Source organism: Ranitomeya imitator, chromosome 4 (assembly GCF_032444005.1).
Source record: "Ranitomeya imitator isolate aRanImi1 chromosome 4, aRanImi1.pri, whole genome shotgun sequence".
NCBI lineage: Eukaryota > Metazoa > Chordata > Amphibia > Anura > Dendrobatidae > Ranitomeya > Ranitomeya imitator.
The window spans coordinates 668,455,084-668,477,952 of record NC_091285.1 but is presented as its reverse complement, the minus strand read 5'-3'; the positions used below and the strand labels follow the sequence as shown (position 1 = coordinate 668,477,952).

The 22,869-nt window shown below is 40.8% G+C and overlaps 1 protein-coding gene across 6 annotated transcripts in view; it reads right to left on the bottom strand.

Annotated features, from left to right (window-relative positions):
- Nucleotides 1–3,636: 3,636 nt before the first annotated feature.
- ELAVL3 (ELAV like RNA binding protein 3) overlaps nucleotides 3,637–22,869 on the bottom strand; it is a 101,494-nt gene continuing 82,261 nt past the window's right edge. Inside the window, exons 6-7 of one of the 6 annotated variants that reach the window (XM_069767195.1) lie at nucleotides 22,766–22,804; nucleotides 3,767–5,569 (exon numbers count right to left, since the gene is read on the bottom strand). In XM_069767195.1, the coding sequence (XP_069623296.1) occupies nucleotides 5,242–5,569; nucleotides 22,766–22,804 (367 nt within the window). In that variant the 3' untranslated portion in view covers nucleotides 3,767–5,241. Of the gene's footprint in view, nucleotides 5,591–22,765; nucleotides 22,805–22,869 lie in introns of all 6 variants that reach the window. The other 5 variants (XM_069767193.1, XM_069767198.1, XM_069767196.1 and 2 more) reach the window with 5 other exon arrangements.

Here is a 22,869-nt window from a genome sequence, read left to right as displayed (position 1 = left end):
AATCGGGCTGCCATCTAGTATGTTATATTCTTGTACTTCGGGGGCAGTAGTATAGTAGTTCTGTGCTTGAAAATTTAAAATCAGAAAAAGACAGACTAATCAACATCTCCCTTTAGATGTCAGTACAAATCCAAGTTTTTTACCACATATCAGCTGTTATTTGTCATCAGATTCATTTTTCCTTGTGGAATTCTTCAGATTTTTCTGTGGAATAATGTTGATGGGGTTTTGTAACGTTTTCTTAAATCGCAATCACACCTCTTACTTCAACCCTTATGAAATAATCAGTACAACAAAACATTTTTTTTATTAATAATCTTTTTATTACCTTTTTTATACGTTTTATTATTCAGTGCTCTCAGCTCAATGGATTTCAAACCAGCTTATAAAAAAATGCAAGTTATTCTTTTTTTTTTTCTTTTTTTTTCATTTTTTTTTTTTTAAACAATGTGTCAACCCCTTTTTTTTGTTCTTTAAATAAATTATTACCGTTTCCTCCAATTCCCAAATAAGCCCTATATCCTCTATAGAGACTGGGCTTTGACCGGATTAAAAAAAAAAAAGAAAAAGAAAAAAACTTGTTTGCTTACGCTCAACAAACATAAATATGCACATATTTATACCCACACAAATAAAGAATAAATACTTCCAAATAAGTTAAAAACAACATTTCAAAAGATCTCGCCAGGTTCTCAGATTTTTTTTTTTACATTTTTTTTCTATTGTTCGTTTCATTTCTTTACATAAATGTCTTTTTTATGCTCTGTCGACTTTTCATTTAATTTTTTTAATTTCAAGAGATCCTACAACATTCTACTAAACACAGTCAAAGAAACCACACAGAACCTAGAACACAAAGAACAAACTAAAATTAAGGGGTCGAGAGATGTCCTCCGAACCCAACTACCTTATATATATTTTTTTAAATATTAGAAATAAAAGCACAAAAAATGTAATTAAATCATATTAAAAATAACACACACATTTGTTAGAAAACTGTCTGAAGTGTAAACCTAAAAAATGAACCAAAAAAACGAGTTATAGAACAGACATTAACTAATAAACAACCAAATTATCTCTACTTTTATTTTTTTGTTTTTAGCTACACAATTCAACAGCAAGCTAATTCAATGTATATATTATGTATGGATATTTGCTTTTCTTAAGACTTCAGTCCCACTTTCCAATTTTTTTTTTATTTTTCAATTTATTTCTGCTCTGACTACATTGAGAAAAGCCAGCTCTAGCACATCTATTCATTTTTGCATTTGATATACAGTACAGACCAAAAGTTTGGACACACCTTCTCATTTAAAGATTTTTCTGTATTTTCATGACTATGAAAATTGTACGTTCACACTGAAGGCATCAAAACTATGAATTACCACATGTGGAATTATATACTTAATTTCAGTTGGTTCACACTTTTTTGTTATGTCTTATATTCTAGGTTCTTCAAAGTAGCCACTTTTTGCTTTGATGACTGCTTTGCACACTCTTGGCATTCTCTTGATGAGCTTCAAGAGGTAGTCACCGGGAATGGTCTTCCAACAATCTTGAAGGAGTTCCCAGAGATGCTTAGCACTTGTTGGCCCTTTTGCCTTCACTCTGTGGTCCAGCTCACCCCAAACCATCTCGATTGGGTTCAGGTCTGGTGACTGTGGAGGCCAGGTCATCTGGAGTACCACCCCATCACTCTCCTTCTTGGTCAAATAGCCCTTACACAGCCTGGAGGTGTGTTTGGGGTCATGGTCCTGTTGAAAAATAAATGATGGTCCAACTAAACGCAAACCGGATGGAATAGCATGCCGCTGCAAGATCCTGTGGTAGCCATGCTGATTCAGTATGCCTTCAATTTTGAATAAATCCCCAACAGTGTCACCAGCAAAGCTCCCCCACACCATCACACCTCCTCCTCCATGCTTCACGGTGGGAACCAGGCATGTAGAGTCCGTCCGTTCACCTTTTCAGCGCCGCACAAAGACACGGTGGTTGGAACCAAAGATCTCAAATTTGGGCTCATCAGACCAAAGCACAGATTTCCACTGGTCTAATGTCCATTCCTTGTGTTCTTTATCCCAAAAAAGTCTCTTCTGCTTGTTGCTTGTCCTTTTCAGTGGTTTCCTAGCAGCTATTTTACCATGAAGGCCTGCTGCACAAAGTCTCCTCTTAACGGTTGTTGTAGAGATGTGTCTGCTGCTAGAACTCTGTGTGGCATTGACCTGGTCTCTAATCTGAGCTGCTGTTAACCTGCGATTTCTGAGGCTGGTGACTGGGATAAGCTTATCCTCAGAAGCAGAGGTGACTCTTGGTCTTCCTTTCCTGGGGCGGTCCTCATGTGAGCCATTTTATTTGTAGCGCTTGATGGTTTTTGCCGCTGCACTTGGGGACACTTTCAAAGTTTGCCCAATTTTTCAGACTGACTGACCTTCATTTCTTAAAGTAATGATGGCCACACGTTTTTCTTTACTTAGCTGCTTTTTTCTTGCCATAATACAAATTCTAACAGTCTATTCAGTAGTATTCACCTGTGTATCCACCAGACTTCTACACAACACAACCTATGGTCTCAACCCCATTTATAAGGCATTAAATCCCACTTATTAAACCTAACAGGGCACACCTGTGAAGGAAAAACCATTCCCGGTGACTACCTCTTGAAGCTCATCAAGAGAATGCCAAGAGTGTGCAAAGCAGTCATCAAAGCAAAAGGTGGCTACTTTGAAGAACTTAGAATATAACACATAATTTCAGTTGTTTCACACTTTTTTGTTAAGTATATAATTCCACGTGTGCTAATTCATAGTTTTGATGCCTTCTGTGTTAATGTACAATTTTCATAGTCATGAAAACACAGAAAAATCTATAAATGAGAAGGTGTGTCCAAACTTTTGGTCTGTACTGTATACTGTCCCCTCCCTGTGAAAATATTATCGCTTTGGTCAGACTAATATGTAAAAGAGAGGTGGAAAAAAAAAACCAATGAAATATAATAAAAATAATCTCAATACTTGATTTGTAAATCATATATATAGATTTGAATTGGTTTAACATTGTATTTTATTAATTACTACATTTAATTAAATTATAGTAGTAAGAAATATTTTTGAATTGGTATCACATTTTATTTTATTTTTTAATTATTTAATTTAATTAAATTATTATAGTAATAAAAATATTTTTATTACGTCTATTAAAGGGAATCTGTCAGGAGGATTTTAATTACGTAATATGAAGTAGAGATAGCGACCCTGATTCTGGCGATGTGTCACTTACTGTGCTGTGTTTTGCTGTTTCAATAAAATCAGTGTTTTATCAGCAGGAGATTATCACTACAGGACTAGGTGTCTCATGCCTCCTAGTCCAACCACACCCCCCCCCCCCAGCTCTGATACACAGAAAGCGGCCAATCAGTGATGTGGGCGGGGTTATACACAGCTCAGAATTCTGATTTCTGTTAAATCTGCAGCAGAGAAAACTGTGATTCTATCACGACTGTTGCACCCAGTAAAGTAAGTGATACATTGCCGGAATCAGAGTTTCAGCCACTAGATCATACTGCAAATACTTGGTGACAGATTGATTTCCTTTAATAAAATTCGAGAAATTAGATTTTTTATTTTTATTCTACTTTTTAGAAGCCTATGAAATTCCAATAGTAGAGCAGAGCTGATTCTCAATGTAAGTCATTATATCTAAATAATAATTTTTTTGCTTCTGTTTGAGTGTTGGAATCGAAAAATATTATTTTTTTTCTAATATTTTTGAATTAATGAAAATAAATTGGAAATTTTCGATTTCTTCCTTTTTCTCCTGATAAAGTGGGACTGGAGCTTAACTTTTAACCAGTCTAGACATTTTAACTCAAGCCTGGCACAATATTTAATAATAATAACGATAATAATAATTAATAAAAAATACACAATTTTTGGGATTTTTCCATTATGATGATGGATGTCGCATGTTTTAATTAATAAAACAGGGGCCACTGTGTAAAATATATAAAGACAGTCTGAATGAAAAGTCTTTTAAACAAGTCCCAAAAATTGGGAATCCCGGAACATATAAATATATTGCAGTTCAAATCTAAAATGCATCACGGGTTCGGATATTTTTATTTTTTTTCTCTTAGGCAATAACAACTTGGGGGAATTAAAATGATATGAATTATTGCAAGTTGTGTATTTTTCTGTTGAATTCCTGAAGCGAATATGACTATCCGTTTAATGACCAATCCACAAAGAAAAAAAAATAAAAAGAAAAATAAATAATAATAAAAAAATGATGATCAAAATTTTTATGTTTTGTTGCACTTGCCAATATAAATGTAACTATGAAATTTCAACATTTTTGTGACCCCCCCAAGTTATTTTTGCATAATATGTTTTACTTCTAATTCTTGGAAGCCACAAGCACGGAAAGGGGGTGTTTTAACTGGTAGTAAAAAAGTTTATTTTTGTGTTTGTTTGTTTTTTCTTTTTATTTGTTCTGTTGCTTTACCCCGTAATGCTTTAAAAGACCTATTATTATGTACCTATATATTTTTCATGGACTCTTTATTTTGGGACAAGTGCGAAAGGCTTAAAATGCTCATTGAGATTTTTTTTTCTCCTTTTTTATAAAAATAGATATTTTTTTTTTGTTCTCTCGTTTCTGCTCTCACTTCTTTGTTTTATTACTCTTAAGGAGAAGAGAGGATATCGAGTGGTGGGGATGGGATAAGGGATCGAGGCAGTGAAATGGTGCTAAGCCATACGGCAGCAGGTTAGTAAACCAGTTCACCACCAAAGTGAGAGAGGTTAAAAACCAAACACGTGCTATTTTACTTGAAATGTCAGCCCGTTTCGACCATGGAGGTGGGACACTTTTTTACCAAAATTTTTACTCATTTTGGATGCTGCCCAATCAAATCTGTGGTTACACCAAATTCTGAAAGTTCTAAGATAGGTGACCATTTAGCAGGCCATGTGCCCAGCTTGTTGGCACCAGTGGCGTCAGACCCTTCATAAAACCCTAGAACAGTCAGAACTGGCTCCCAAATGCTAGACGTGGTCAACTATGAACCAATAGATCCAGTTCTGGTAGACCACAGGAAGCTTATCTTTGTGCTGAACACGAATCAGTCTGTCTATAATTTCAAGAGTGGCAGAATGTGATGCATGTCTAGACATTGGCATACCTTACCCTCTTGCCTGAACACCTTCTCTCTCACTCTCCCTACCCTCCACTCATTGACCTCTTTCATGCTTTGTGTTGTTTACTAGTTTTGAATGAAACTTGCAGGACCCTATCCCCCAGCCGGTATCCGTTCAGACTGGCAATGGCCATGGCCGCTTCGTCGTAGTTTGTCATGGTGACGAATCCGAAACCTTTGCACTTGTTTGTGGTGAAGTCCCGGATAACTTTGACGTTTGTCACTGCACCGAATGGCCCAAACAGTTGCCACAGGACGCTCTCGTCAGCCTCCGGAGATAGGTTGTAGACAAAGATGCACCAGCCGGCAGAGGTAGGACCTGTCAAACTGACTCCGGCAAGATTGGTAACACTGTCGATGGTTATGGGTGAGAACCTGGGGAGGAAAGAGAGCGGACTACATTGGGTGTAAGGAATAGGTCCATGAGAGTGAAAAGTAGGAGTGAATCATTAGAAAGAAAGACACCCTAAAATATACCATATTGAGGAACAAAAAGGTGATTGATTACTTGACCTGAAAAAGAGCCCAACATTTCGCTTTCTACCAAGTTAATGAAAGAAAGAGTGAGGGATGAAGACATGGAAATGACTTAGAGTTTTACACTAACTGCAAATATGTATGATAGGATGGAAGAGAACCCAAGCAGATACATCAAGACACCAAAAGGACAAGGATGATCCTCAAAGATTCAGGAACGTATGCTCAAATGGAAGTTCTTCAGCTACGTCAACATGAGGAGCACATGGATCATCAGGACATTCAAGTATTATATTCCTGTGGTACATTTGGTCTACTACTCTAGTAACAGGAAAGTGGAATGTAAAATTTTACTGCTTTTCTGTTAGCTCTCAGCTACATAACACAACTAGGGCAAGGCGGACCTCTATGTAGGAGTCAATATAAGGCACTCGGTGGCTTGATGCTGAGATATGCCCAGTCTACTACTCCAGTTCTACTTCAGTTACTGCAGGTACAGTGAAGACTACATTCACATTGTTGCTGACTTCCAGTTAGCTCTCAGGCTTAGTTCTATGGAACTTTGGTTTTCCTTGGAACATGGTTAGAGGTTCCAGTTTACAGTAAGTCCTGACCTAACGTTTCATTACTAGACTTGTGCCGATGACAGCAGGACATAAATTATATTTGCCGTGGCATGCGAACTTGGAAATTGATCTGCACATGACACTGCCTATGCAGATATACATTCAATATATTAGGGATGGTGCACATATTCTGATGTAACCACATAATAATAATAATAATATTAAAGAAATAGCACCTCTGTGTACTATGGCAGAATTGAAATGTAGGCCTTAAGAGCCATGATCTAAATGATTGTTGAGCCTCCCAGGCTTCTCACAGTCACCAGAACTTCCGCGCGGACTTTGGATGTCATCTGTGAACTTCCTGCAAAAGTTAATAATGGAGGAGCTGGAGGTAAGTGTATACTATACAGTATAAGCTCTATGGTTGGCACTTGTTGGTGGGATGTGGCTGGATCTGTTCTGGGAGACAATAGCTGGCACTCCTAGGAGAGGGCTCTATTCTGGTGGAGCTGTAGTTGGCACTGTTATTGGAACCATGGGCAACACAGTGCTATTGTAGTATTATGGTTGCCACTGAAACTGGCCCTGTTATTGAGGTGCTATGGTCGGTCCTTTTATGAGGAAGCTGTATTTAACCCTCTGTCAGTATCTAGTCCTGGAATCTGTTTCTCTTGCCCTTAGACTTGCCCTCAGTTAACATAGATCTTGATGTTTTTACGTTGGCCATCTTGTTTCCTGCCAAAGCTGTATATAAAGCCAGCACCTGTTCTGTTTCATTGCTTGTGTATTATGTTTTGGACCTTGCTCCTCTGCAGTCTCAAGCCTGGACTTACGATCCCTGTTGGTCCTTTCCTAACGGTGGAGTCCTCTGCCAACCTGCACGTCTGGATCCCTGCCTGCTGACCGACTGATTGCTGAACACCTGACTTCAGAAACTTCTGCTCTGCAAGAGACTGTGTCAGTGCTGGACATTGTTGTGCACTCATTGCTCAGTGACTTTGCATGCTGTATCGCAGAGTATCAGCTCTGCTACTATCGTTTATTGGATTGACTACAGATTTATCTGGACTTATATGCTATATTGCATTTAAATCACAAATACAATATTGCTAAACCATTGTGTCTGCAGTCTCTTTGACCAAGCCACTGGTGTCCAGTTGTATCCACTAGTATCGTGACACCCTCGTAAGGTACTGTTATGGGGCAGCTTTATTTGACTGTATGGTGGTACCACTGTTGGTACAGTTATGAGGAAGCTGTATTTGGCTCTGTTATTGGGCTACTAGGGCTGGAATTGTTATGAGAGCTGCGTGGCTGGCTCAGTTCTAGGGCACCGTAGCTGGTACTCTTAAGGTACCTTCACACTAAACGACGCTGCAGCGATCCAGACAACGATCCGGATCGCTGCAGCGTCGCTGTTTGGTCGCTGGAGAGCTGTCACACAGACAGTTCTCCAGCGACCAACGATGCTGGTAACCAGGGTAAACATCGGGTTACTAAGCGCAGGGCCGCGCTTAGTAACCCAATATTTACCCTGGTTACCAGCGTAAACATAAAAAAACAAACACTACATACTTACCTTCCGTGTCTGTCCTCCGGCGCTATGCTTTCCTCTGCACAATCAGCGCCGGTCAGCTGTAAAGCAGAGCGGTGACTGGCACTGTTATCACGGCACTATGACTGGCACCGTTATCACGGCACTATGACTGGCACCGTTATCACAGCACTATGACTGGCACCGTTATCACAGCACTATTACTGGCACTGTTATCACGGCACTATGACTGGCACCGTTATCACGGCACTATGACTGGCACCATTATCACAGCACTATGACTGGCACTGTTATCACAGCACTATGACTGGCACTGTTATCACGGCACTATGACTGGCACTGTTATCACAGCACTATGACTGGCACTGTTATCACGGCACTATGACTGGCACCATTATCACAGCACTATGACTGGCACCGTTATCACAGCACTATGACTGGCACTGTTATCACAGCACTATGACTGGCACTGTTATCACAGCACTATGACTGGCACCATTATCACAGCACTATGACTGGCACCGTTATCACAGCACTATGACTGGCACTGTTATCACAGCACTATGACTGGCACTGTTATCACGGCACTATGACTGGCACCGTTATCACAGCACTATGACTGGCACCGTTATCACAGCACTATTACTGGCACTGTTATCACGGCACTATGACTGGCACTGTTATCACGGCACTATGACTGGCACCATTATCACAGCACTATGACTGGCACTGTTATCACAGCACTATGACTGGCACTGTTATCACGGCACTATGACTGGCACTGTTATCACAGCACTATGACTGGCACTGTTATCACGGCACTATGACTGGCACCATTATCACAGCACTATGACTGGCACCGTTATCACAGCACTATGACTGGCACTGTTATCACAGCACTATGACTGGCACTGTTATCACAGCACTATGACTGGCACCATTATCACAGCACTATGACTGGCACCGTTATCACAGCACTATGACTGGCACTGTTATCACAGCACTATGACTGGCACTGTTATCACGGCACTATTACTGGCACTGTTATCACGGCACTATGACTGGCACTGTTATCACGGCACTATGACTGGCACTGTTATCACAGCACTATGACTGGCACTGTTATCACGGCACTATTACTGGCACTGTTATCACGGCACTATGACTGGCACTGTTATCACGGCACTATGACTGGCACTGTTATCACGGCACTATGACTGGCACTGTTATCACGGCACTATGACTGGCACTGTTATCACAGCACTATGACTGGCACTGTTATCACAGCACTATGACTGGCACCGTTATCACGGCACTATGACTGGCACTGTTATCACAGCACTATGACTGGCACTGTTATCACGGCACTATTACTGGCACTGTTATCACGGCACTATGACTGGCACTGTTATCACGGCACTATGACTGGCACTGTTATCACGGCACTATTACTGGCACTGTTATCACAGTACTACGACTAGCACTGTTATCAGGGCACTGTAGCTGGCACAGTTAAGGAGCACTGTGACCATTCCACTCATTAGGGCACTGTGATTTTCTCTGTTTTGGGGTAATATGGGCTGGCACTGTTATCAGGGCACTGTAGCTGGCACAGTTATGGAGCACTGTGACCATTCCACTCATTATGGCACTGTGATGTTCTCTGTTTTGGGGTAATATGGGCTGGCACTGTTATCACGGCACTATGACTGGCACCATTATCACAGCACTATGACTGGCACTGTTATCACAGCACTATGACTGGCACCGTTATCACGGCACTATGACTGGCACTGTTATCACGGCACTATGACTGGCACCATTATCACAGCACTATGACTGGCACCGTTATCACAGCACTATGACTGGCACTGTTATCACAGCACTATGACTGGCACTGTTATCACAGCACTATGACTGGCACCATTATCACAGCACTATGACTGGCACCGTTATCACAGCACTATGACTGGCACTGTTATCACAGCACTATGACTGGCACTGTTATCACGGCACTATTACTGGCACTGTTATCACGGCACTATGACTGGCACTGTTATCACGGCACTATGACTGGCACTGTTATCACAGCACTATGACTGGCACTGTTATCACGGCACTATTACTGGCACTGTTATCACGGCACTATGACTGGCACTGTTATCACGGCACTATGACTGGCACTGTTATCACGGCACTATGACTGGCACTGTTATCACGGCACTATGACTGGCACTGTTATCACAGCACTATGACTGGCACTGTTATCACAGCACTATGACTGGCACTGTGACACTGTTATCACGGCACTATGACTGGCACCGTTATCACGGCACTATGACTGGCACTGTTATCACAGCACTATGACTGGCACTGTTATCACGGCACTATTACTGGCACTGTTATCACGGCACTATGACTGGCACTGTTATCACGGCACTATGACTGGCACTGTTATCACGGCACTATTACTGGCACTGTTATCACAGTACTACGACTAGCACTGTTATCAGGGCACTGTAGCTGGCACAGTTAAGGAGCACTGTGACCATTCCACTCATTAGGGCACTGTGATTTTCTCTGTTTTGGGGTAATATGGGCTGGCACTGTTATCAGGGCACTGTAGCTGGCACAGTTATGGAGCACTGTGACCATTCCACTCATTATGGCACTGTGATGTTCTCTGTTTTGGGGTAATATGGGCTGGCACTGTTATCACGGCACTATGACTGGCACCATTATCACAGCACTATGACTGGCACTGTTATCACAGCACTATGACTGGCACCGTTATCACGGCACTATGACTGGCACTGTTATCACGGCACTATGACTGGCACCATTATCACAGCACTATGACTGGCACTGTTATCACAGCACTATGACTGGCACCGTTATCACGGCACTATGACTGGCACTGTTATCACGGCACTATGACTGGCACTGTTATCACAGCACTATGACTGGCACTGTTATCACGGCACTATGACTGGCACTGTTATCACGGCACTATGACTGGCACTGTTATCACGGCACTATTACTGGCACTGTTATCACAGTACTACGACTAGCACTGTTATCAGGGCACTGTAGCTGGCACAGTTAAGGAGCACTGTGACCATTCCACTCATTAGGGCACTGTGATTTTCTCTGTTTTGGGGTAATATGGGCTGGCACTGTTATCAGGGCACTGTAGCTGGCACAGTTATGGAGCACTGTGACCATTCCACTCATTATGGCACTGTGATGTTCTCTGTTTTGGGGTAATATGGGCTGGCACTGTTATCGGGCACTGTCGCTGGCATAGTTATTAGAACACTATGATAAGCTCTCTTATGGTGATACTATGGTTGGCACTTTGATGATAGGACTGTGATTGTCTCTGATCTAGGGTACAGTAGCTGCTACTCTTGAGGAAGTATGGAGGCTGGCACTGCTATGAAGCAATCTGGCTTGCCCAGTTATTAGGTGTAGTGAAATATGTATAGGTATATTTCTGTGACCAGCAGTAATTTAACATCTGTCCTGAGACTGCAGGTCTCACAGGGGTCACAGTATATATTATCCTGAGAAAGTAGTCAACTGTCTCCAATCTCGCCAGGGGGCCTTGCTAAGAACCAGGAAGGGGAAACGTTTCACACCTTCGGCTCTTTTGAAGAGAGATGTCAATTACAACCTGACATTATCTGTCTGTGAGAAACTTTACACAGGGAATTTCAGGGGAGATAATATATTCATTGGTGGATTGTTCATGGCCCAGTCAACAAACAAGCAATTATAAATATTAACATGAGAGGCTGGTCTAGAAATTTGACCTCCAGGATGACTCTATAAATGAGACCTACACCCAAAGGGGGGTGTTCACAGTTTGAGGGGCAGCCAAGCTGATGTGTTCCAGTCCATATTCGTACCCCACTCAGGGAGCAGAAAGCAGACTACAAAGTTAGATATTGCTGTAAGTTTTCTCCCGTTTATTTGTATAACTGTTTTTCACATTTGTATGTCACTTTTTATTACCATATTTTATACCCTTTTTATTGTAAGCACTGTACCTTTTCTATTAAAGCATAAAACTTTAATAAGTTGAACCTTGCATGTTCTAAAGAATCCGTAGCCTTATGCTTGGCAGACAATAGTAGTAATATTTCTGGGACTCATCGCCCGTGTGTTCGGTGAGTGGTGGGAGCGTGTATGAGCGGGTGTGTGGCCTGAGTCGGTGTGTGATTTATGCTCCCATTACAGCATAGGCCAGAGGTTGAATACTGGACTGAGAGAGGGGAGATTATTATTATTATTTATTATTATAGCGCCATTTATTCCATGGCGCTTTACATGTGAGGAGGGGTATACATAATAAAAACAGGTACAATAACCTTGAACAATACAAGTCACAACTGTGTTATGATGCGGTGGTCTAGGAGCAACATGGAACGAGCTCTGAAGGAAGTGATAACTGTACTGACCGCAGTCCCTAAGCTCAACACAACACTAGAAGTAGCCGTGGAATGCTCCTAACTCTCCCTAGGCATCTCGTCACAGCCTAAGAGCTAACTACCCCTAAAGACAGAAGCAGGAAAACTATCTTGCCTCAGAGAAAATCCCCAAAGGATAGATTAGCCCCCCCACAAATAATGACTGTGAGTGGAGAGGAAAAAGACATACACAGAATGAAACCAGGATGAGCACAGGAGGCCAGTCTAGCTTGATAGATAGGACAGGATGGAATACTGTGCGGTCAGTATAAAACACTACAAAAATCCACGCAGAGTTTACAAAAAAAATCTCCACACCTGACTAAAGGTGTGGAGGGTAAATCTGCTTCCCAGAGCTTCCAGCAAGACAGAATTAATTCATACTGATAACGCTGGACAAACATAGAAAGCACTGAACGGATAAGTCCACAATCTGTGAACAGAAAAGCGCAAGCAAAAACTTAGCTTTGCTGAACTGGTCAGGATAACAGGGAAATCCAAAGAAATGTGAATCCAACCAGGAACCATTTACAAGTGGCACTGGCTGAAGGAACAGCCAGGCCTAAATAGCCGAGCAGAAGAGACGATAAGTGGAGGCAGCTGATGACAGCTAACTCTAAGGAGCAGCCATACCACTTGAAACCACAAGAGGGAGCCCAAGAGCAGAACTCACAAAAGTGCCACTTACAACCACCAGAGGGAGCCCAAGAGCGGAATTCACAACACAACTGGTACAGGAGGAGAGAGGACCCTGCCCGCGAGGGCTCACAATCTACAAGGGATGGGTGAGGATACAGTAGGTAAGGAAGATAGATTAACCCTTGCAGGCGCAACCCCAAGTCGCGTGCTGAGAAGTGGGTACGTGACACTAGGGTACTTTGATTGGCTCTGTTGTGAGGGTACTATGCCTGGCACAGTTATGAGAGCCCTGTGGCTCGCTCTTATCGGATCCCGTGGCTCTCCCAGTCATTAGGGCGCTGTTTTTGCCTCCGTTATAGTGGTACTATGCCTGGCAATGTAATGAGCGGACTATAGCTAGCACAGTTATGAGGGCACTTTGGCACTGTTACGAGTGGACTGTGGCTTGCTCTTATGGGCGCACTATGGCTGGCTCTATTCTGGGGACTGTTGCTGGTACTATTGCGGTTAGCTCTGCTATGGGAATAATGTTACCCACACTGCTATAGGAGTACTATGACTGACTGGCATTGTTATTGAGCACTGTGACTTACTATTATGGGGCTGGCTCACTTCCTTGACCATTCTAATTTTTGGAATAGCTCATGTACATATTTATTTTACATTTTTTATGGCCACTCTAGAAGCCCCACCTCCACTAATAAGCCAAATGTGAGCAATCTAAAATCACAAACCCATGTCATTATCTAAGGATGATAGAAAACTGGCTTAGGAACATGGAGTGTTTACAGCCAAAAGTTAGATACTTTCTACTGGGGAGTGTATCTAACACGTAATTAGATACCAGGCAGTACTACTACAGTTATTTCTATATAATGAAGGGGAAATTTCGAGCTCCACATAGAAAAAAATCCCATAAAAACAATCAGAGCAAGGATGTGGTCATAAAAATTGCTTTATTAATTACATAAAACTCAGACTATACCATACAATAACAAAAAAATGCATATATATAAAAAATGTATCACAATTATATATAAAAAAATGTATAAGTGCCTGTAGTTAACTGATGTCCATATATGTAAATCCTGTGTCCGTTATAACATGTCAATATGGCCCATAAAAATACAAAAGATGAGAGAAAAAACAACTATGAAAAAAAGTGTCAGATAAAAGCAGAAATCTGCGATAATGGGAGTGTAAACGATACTCAATCTAATGTGCAAATAGTGCATATATGTGAAGCAACCAAACACTGCAAGCGGCAGCAAACAATAAAGTGCATGAGCCAATGGGCAATATAAGGGGACACTTACTATATATATAAATCCGATTCCAGGGACCACCAGTCACTATCCAGGGCACCCCGACGCGCGTTTCGGACGCACGATCCTTCGTCAGGGGGTGTATAATTCTACCAACAACAGGGGCTTTATATATGGTCCTATCTTAATGGGTTACCGATGGCAGCCGCCATTACGGCATCAACGGCGCATGCGCCGCCGGGATACCCGGAAGCCAATGCCAGAGACGCCATGTGACCGGACGCACAGGGTGAATTCCTGGCGTTGCCAAGGCCACAGTGACGCTCCCGACACGGCCGCCGGACTCCTAGCCACGCATGCGCACCGCCGAGGATGCGCCATGGGATCCTAATCCTAATGTGACGTAAATAAAAGACAAGCGTGTTATACACGCGTGCGCACTCATGCGCACTGGGCTCCAGATGTAATATGCCTCCTAACAGTGGCGTATAACATAATTAATTATATACGAAAAAATGTATTAAAATGGTGTAAGTATATAGAAAAAAAAAAATATATATATAAAAAAGAAAGCTATTCTAGTAAAAGTGAGACAAATTAATACTGTAAGAGCATGTGTGATTATATGTAATTCTATCCCAAAAATGAAATATGTGTGAAAATTGAAAAAACATATATAACAATGAATACTAATCCTAATTCTACTTATTATATTATACACAAAGGTATTCCAGCGATGCTTGACATTCCCACTATGTTCCGCATGAGTCCGCATCCATATAAAAGTCAGTCACCAGTATATATTGTGTAAGGAGCAAGTGCAACCAACGGACAAGATCCATCCGCAGACATCCAGGGAAAAAGGACCAAATCACTCAAGAAGGTAAGTCTCAAACAATATAACAGGAGCCTATGGTACAAAACATATGGAATTAATATCAAGTAATATATACAAAAACCACTGAAGTGTTAAAATTATTAAAAAATTATAAATAAAAACGACTAAAATAAATAATGTGTGTACATATGCATTATTAGCTCATAAGAATTAAAAGCAAGAATATAAAAACAACAACAAGAGAACAAAAAGACCGTTCATGGATTATTCTAAAAATGGGGCGAAGCTCAAGTTCTCATTCAGGCCATTCGGGGCCACAGTATCTAACAACCATATCCATTTGGTTTCAAGTTTAGCCAGAGGTTTGCTAATTTTACCACCCCTTTCATTAACTACGATTTTATCAATACCAAATACCTGTAAAAGGGATGCATCACAATTGTGGTGTACTTTAAAATGCTTGGGTATTGTTTTTAAAGAATTGATATCTTCATTATCTTTAGCAGCCAGGATACCCAAAATATGCTCACGTGTACGAACTTTCAATTGACGTGTCGTCATCCCTATATATATAAGAGCACAGGGACATTGGGCAAAATAGATCACTGCTTTTGTTGTACACGTAATGGAGTGTTTAATTTTGTATGTGGCCGTGCCTTTAGCATTCATAAATGTTTGAGCCCTCTTAATGTTCGGGCAGGCCACACAATTCCCACAAGGTCTGCATCCCATTATTGGTTTGGTTTTATTTAAAAAGGATACCGATGGTTTAGGATCTCCTACGTAGTGGCTCCTAACCAGGGTGTCCCTCAAGTTACGTGATCTTCTGAATGTTATATTGGGATGATCCCCAATATATTGTGCTAAAATTGGGTCACCTTGGAGGATAGGCCAAGATTTTGTGAGAAGCTGACGCATTAATTCTGATTGGCCATGGAATTGAGTGATAAATCTAGTTGGTTGGATTGACGGCTTGGTTTTCATAGAGTATAATGTCTGATGTCGAGTCGTATATTTGGCTCTATTAAAGGCCTTTTTGATTGATCGGTGGCTATAACCCTGTTCTAAAAATCTGGCTTTCAAATCAGTTGATTGTTTCAAAAAATCGTCTTCATTAGTGCATATTCTTCTAAGACGTAGAAATTGACCAATCGGTATGGATCTTATCATAGCTTTCGGGTGTGATGATGTGGCATGAAGGAATGAATTGACGGATGTAGGTTTCCTGTATAAGTCAGTAACCAAAAAATTATCCTCACCACGTTTTACATACACATCTAGGAACTCAATACAGTTGGAGTCACATTTAAAAGTTAGATGTATATTATTAGAGTTCTGATTGAGCTGACCCATAAATTCCTCTAGCAGTGTTCTTGATCCCTGCCAAATAAAAAAGATGTCATCAATGAAGCGCACCCACAAGGGGATGCGCTCCATTGATGCCATAAGGTCAGATGCAAGGAGGTCCCTCTCCCACAGCCCCAGGAATAGATTTGCATACGCAGGCGCAAAGGATGCGCCCATGGCGGTGCCCTGGAGCTGTAGGTAGAGGGACCCCTTAAAAATAAAAAAGTTATGTGACAAAGAAAATTGGAGGAGTTCCAGAATGAAGTTGCTCATGTTCGTGGATATCATTGATGTGTCCAGAAAATACCGTATAGCCCTTAATCCATCATTGTGGCGGATATTAGTGTATAATGACTCCACATCGCAAGACACAAGTAATGTGTCATTGTCGATGTGGAGTCCATCCACTTTCTTTAAAAAATCGTTCGTATCCTTTACAAACGAGGGCAACTCCTCGACAAGTGGTTTCAATTTGAAGTCAATAAATTTATTAATGTTTTCCATGAAGTTGCCACACCCAGATATTATAGGTCTACCCGGTGGTGTAACACTATTTTTGTGTACTTTGGGCAGTAGATATAACGTGGGAATAACTGGTTCTGTAACCTGTAAGGCCAAGAACAATTCCTTGGTGATTATTCCATTCTCCTTAGCTTCTTTCAAGATTCCCATCAGTTCCTTACCAAATTTTTCCAGAGGATTGAACGTTAATTTCTTATAACACACCTCTACTTTTAATTGTTTAAATGCTTCCGCCTCATAAAGTGTTTTAGGCCAGATTACTATACTTCCACCCTTATCTGCAGGTTTTATTAAGATATCACTCATCCCCTGTAATTTAACCAAACTCTGTTTTTCCCCATAACTGAGATTATCCATATTGGGGTAACACGGGATTTTGTCAAATTCCTTGCTCACCGTCTGTACAAATATCTCCAATGTTGGGCAGGAGGATAAAGGTGGAAATCTACGTGAGCATGTTTGTATTGATTTTGGAATCTTACCGTCCTCACTTTCACTGTGTTCCCGTGCTAGTTCTTCCAAGATAGTTCTTCCACTGAATATCTTGGAAGAACTAGCACGGGAACACAGTGAAAGTGAGGACGGTAAGATTCCAAAATCAATACAAACATGCTCACGTAGATTTCCACCTTTATCCTCCTGCCCAACATTGGAGATATTTGTACAGACGGTGAGCAAGGAATTTGACAAAATCCCGTGTTACCCCAATATGGATAATCTCAGTTATGGGGAAAAACAGAGTTTGGTTAAATTACAGGGGATGAGTGATATCTTAATAAAACCTGCAGATAAGGGTGGAAGTATAGTAATCTGGCCTAAAACACTTTATGAGGCGGAAGCATTTAAACAATTAAAAGTAGAGGTGTGTTATAAGAAATTAACGTTCAATCCTCTGGAAAAATTTGGTAAGGAACTGATGGGAATCTTGAAAGAAGCTAAGGAGAATGGAATAATCACCAAGGAATTGTTCTTGGCCTTACAGGTTACAGAACCAGTTATTCCCACGTTATATCTACTGCCCAAAGTACACAAAAATAGTGTTACACCACCGGGTAGACCTATAATATCTGGGTGTGGCAACTTCATGGAAAACATTAATAAATTTATTGACTTCAAATTGAAACCACTTGTCGAGGAGTTGCCCTCGTTTGTAAAGGATACGAACGATTTTTTAAAGAAAGTGGATGGACTCCACATCGACAATGACACATTACTTGTGTCTTGCGATGTGGAGTCATTATACACTAATATCCGCCACAATGATGGATTAAGGGCTATACGGTATTTTCTGGACACATCAATGATATCCACGAACATGAGCAACTTCATTCTGGAACTCCTCCAATTTTCTTTGTCACATAACTTTTTTATTTTTAAGGGGTCCCTCTACCTACAGCTCCAGGGCACCGCCATGGGCGCATCCTTTGCGCCTGCGTACGCAAATCTATTCCTGGGGCTGTGGGAGAGGGACCTCCTTGCATCTGACCTTATGGCATCAATGGAGCGCATCCCCTTGTGGGTGCGCTTCATTGATGACATCTTTTTTATTTGGCAGGGATCAAGAACACTGCTAGAGGAATTTATGGGTCAGCTCAATCAGAACTCTAATAATATACATCTAACTTTTAAATGTGACTCCAACTGTATTGAGTTCCTAGATGTGTATGTAAAACGTGGTGAGGATAATTTTTTGGTTACTGACTTATACAGGAAACCTACATCCGTCAATTCATTCCTTCATGCCACATCATCACACCCGAAAGCTATGATAAGATCCATACAGATTGGTCAATTTCTACGTCTTAGAAGAATATGCACTAATGAAGACGATTTTTTGAAACAATCAACTGATTTGAAAGCCAGATTTTTAGAACAGGGTTATAGCCACCGATCAATCAAAAAGGCCTTTAATAGAGCCAAATATACGACTCGACATCAGACATTATACTCTATGAAAACCAAGCCGTCAATCCAACCAACTAGATTTATCACTCAATTCCATGGCCAATCAGAATTAATGCGTCAGCTTCTCACAAAATCTTGGCCTATCCTCCAAGGTGACCCAATTTTAGCACAATATATTGGGGATCATCCCAATATAACATTCAGAAGATCACGTAACTTGAGGGACACCCTGGTTAGGAGCCACTACGTAGGAGATCCTAAACCATCGGTATCCTTTATAAATAAAACCAAACCAATAATGGGATGCAGACCTTGTGGGAATTGTGTGGCCTGCCCGAACATTAAGAGGGCTCAAACATTTATGAATGCTAAAGGCACGGCCACATACAAAATTAAACACTCCATTACGTGTACAACAAAAGCAGTGATCTATTTTGCCCAATGTCCCTGTGCTCTTATATATATAGGGATGACGACACGTCAATTGAAAGTTCGTACACGTGAGCATATTTTGGGTATCCTGGCTGCTAAAGATAATGAAGATATCAATTCTTTAAAAACAATACCCAAGCATTTTAAAGTACACCACAATTGTGATGCATCCCTTTTACAGGTATTTGGTATTGATAAAATCGTAGTTAATGAAAGGGGTGGTAAAATTAGCAAACCTCTGGCTAAACTTGAAACCAAATGGATATGGTTGTTAGATACTGTGGCCCCGAATGGCCTGAATGAGAACTTGAGCTTCGCCCCATTTTTAGAATAATCCATGAACGGTCTTTTTGTTCTCTTGTTGTTGTTTTTATATTCTTGCTTTTAATTCTTATGAGCTAATAATGCATATGTACACACATTATTTATTTTAGTCGTTTTTATTTATAATTTTTTAATAATTTTAACACTTCAGTGGTTTTTGTATATATTACTTGATATTAATTCCATATGTTTTGTACCATAGGCTCCTGTTATATTGTTTGAGACTTACCTTCTTGAGTGATTTGGTCCTTTTTCCCTGGATGTCTGCGGATGGATCTTGTCCGTTGGTTGCACTTGCTCCTTACACAATATATACTGGTGACTGACTTTTATATGGATGCGGACTCATGCGGAACATAGTGGGAATGTCAAGCATCGCTGGAATACCTTTGTGTATAATATAATAAGTAGAATTAGGATTAGTATTCATTGTTATATATGTTTTTTCAATTTTCACACATATTTCATTTTTGGGATAGAATTACATATAATCACACATGCTCTTACAGTATTAATTTGTCTCACTTTTACTAGAATAGCTTTCTTTTTTATATATATATATTTTTTTTTCTATATACTTACACCATTTTAATACATTTTTTCGTATATAATTAATTATGTTATACGCCACTGTTAGGAGGCATATTACATCTGGAGCCCAGTGCGCATGAGTGCGCACGCGTGTATAACACGCTTGTCTTTTATTTACGTCACATTAGGATTAGGATCCCATGGCGCATCCTCGGCGGTGCGCATGCGTGGCTAGGAGTCCGGCGGCCGTGTCGGGAGCGTCACTGTGGCCTTGGCAACGCCAGGAATTCACCCTGTGCGTCCGGTCACATGGCGTCTCTGGCATTGGCTTCCGGGTATCCCGGCGGCGCATGCGCCGTTGATGCCGTAATGGCGGCTGCCATCGGTAACCCATTAAGATAGGACCATATATAAAGCCCCTGTTGTTGGTAGAATTATACACCCCCTGACGAAGGATCGTGCGTCCGAAACGCGCGTCGGGGTGCCCTGGATAGTGACTGGTGGTCCCTGGAATCGGATTTATATATATAGTAAGTGTCCCCTTATATTGCCCATTGGCTCATGCACTTTATTGTTTGCTGCCGCTTGCAGTGTTTGGTTGCTTCACATATATGCACTATTTGCACATTAGATTGAGTATCGTTTACACTCCCATTATCGCAGATTTCTGCTTTTATCTGACACATTTTTTTTCATAGTTGTTTTTTCTCTCATCTTTTGTATTTTTATGGGCCATATTGACATGTTATAACGGACACAGGATTTACATATATGGACATCAGTTAACTACAGGCACTTATACATTTTTTTATATATAATTGTGATACATTTTTTATATATATGCATTTTTTTGTTATTGTATGGTATAGTCTGAGTTTTATGTAATTAATAAAGCAATTTTTATGACCACATCCTTGCTCTGATTGTTTTTATGGGATTTTTTTCTATGTGGAGCTCGAAATTTCCCCTTCATTATATGTAGTGTCCCACTGCGATACTTACACACTGGATGTCCTTGGGGTAGTTCTATTTATCTATTAATATATATTGATATATATATATATATATATATTGGTTATTTTTTACCCTGTGTGCACTAGTGTGTTTTTTAATAGTTACCGTATCTCTATATGCAGAACATAACAAAATGTCTGAAAGCTTAAAGTAGACCTATCACTTGCTCCTAAACAATGGTGTTAAATACCTTGTAAAAAAGTCCCCTGATTCTACTGCTCTCTTCCATTTTGCGCAGGGTCGCTCCTTTCCAGAGATATTCAACTTTGTATTTTCTGTAGGACAGTATGTGAAATCTCCGCTTGTAGTGCAAATTGACACTTCTTCATAGTCTTCTCTGGGAGTGTGCACTTTTACCTCTTTCTCCCAGACACTACCAATCAATGCTAAGCTGTGATTGGCAACATCTGGGAGGGAGGCATGAAAGTATACACTTAGAGAAAAGGCTCTGAAGAAACGCCCAGTTGTGCTTCAACCAGAGATTTCACATATTGGGCGCCAGAAGAAATAAATTTGATTATCTCTGCAATGGAGCAACGCAGCGCAAAACGGAAAAGCGTGGCAGAATCAGGGGAGCTCAGGGATATTAAGAAGGTATTTAAATCAATTTTAAGAGCAAGTGGCAGGTCCTCTTTAATAACATGGTGGATATAGAAGCAAAATTCTGTCCCACATAATAAACAATCAAATAAGAGCTCTGCTGAGATGGTGATCAGGTGACCTTAGCGGTAAGTTCTATTGTTGGTCATGCCTACCTCGAAGCAAAGTGTAGTTGATGGTATCATAGTTCCAAAGAGGTCATAAGGGTTTTTAGCTAAAATGACTGTCCATTAGCGCTAATATCTGATTGATTGTTATGGCTAACGGCACAATAACAGCGCTAACACCATGTAATTATATCTGCTTTTCACTTTAGACGATACAAACGACACAACACAACACAGTCAGAACAATATGGTAAAAAAAAGTCTAAAAAAAAAACAAAACAAAGAGAACAAACAGGTAACACCAAAACTGAAAGAAAAATCCAAAATACTCAAAAACAAAAATCTCAGAGCAGCCAAAAGGTAGCAAATAATTTATAGTCAGCCATGAATCTAAGTAGGGGAGAGGACGGGGAACTGCCGGTTATTGTACGGGCGAGAGATACCGTCTCGGGTTAGTATGTAGGGAATATCCATAAAAACAGAGAACCGACCAAGGGCCTTCTTCTGGTGTTGTCCAGTCCTTCGTTAGTAGGAATGGCTGAATTAGGTTTTTGCCTCTTTCCTATTTTAGGTGTCTATAAAGAAGGCTGGACCTGTGCAGACTCATAGTTGCATAGGCAAGGAGAAAATATTCCCTCTTCCCATGTAAAGGAGCAAAAAGGCCGAATGATGTTGCACGACTACGAGGATTATTATGGAATTTTATGAAGAACTGTAAAAGCTCCCATCAAGGTACCTATGGGGTCACAATGTTTTATCCTTAGCGGCCCAGAGCCAAAAAATGATATTTACCCAATCGTTGTGATGACCCTTGCTGTTACTATTCAGACCAAATACCCTTTTAATCTACATCTCTCGTGAACGTATCACCCTTTTCAGAAGGGTATCTCAGCCCGTTCATTAAGCCGCAGTGGGTACAGACTAAGAAAAGAGCGCAAAGTGACCAAAGGGATGGGTCTGGGTCTCTTATTTACCTCTTGACTCCATACGCCATGTTTATTAAAGAGTCCAGCCTGTGAGAGAAGGGACAGGAGAGGGAGTGGTACGTTAGTCATCACGCAAGGAATAGAGGGATGGG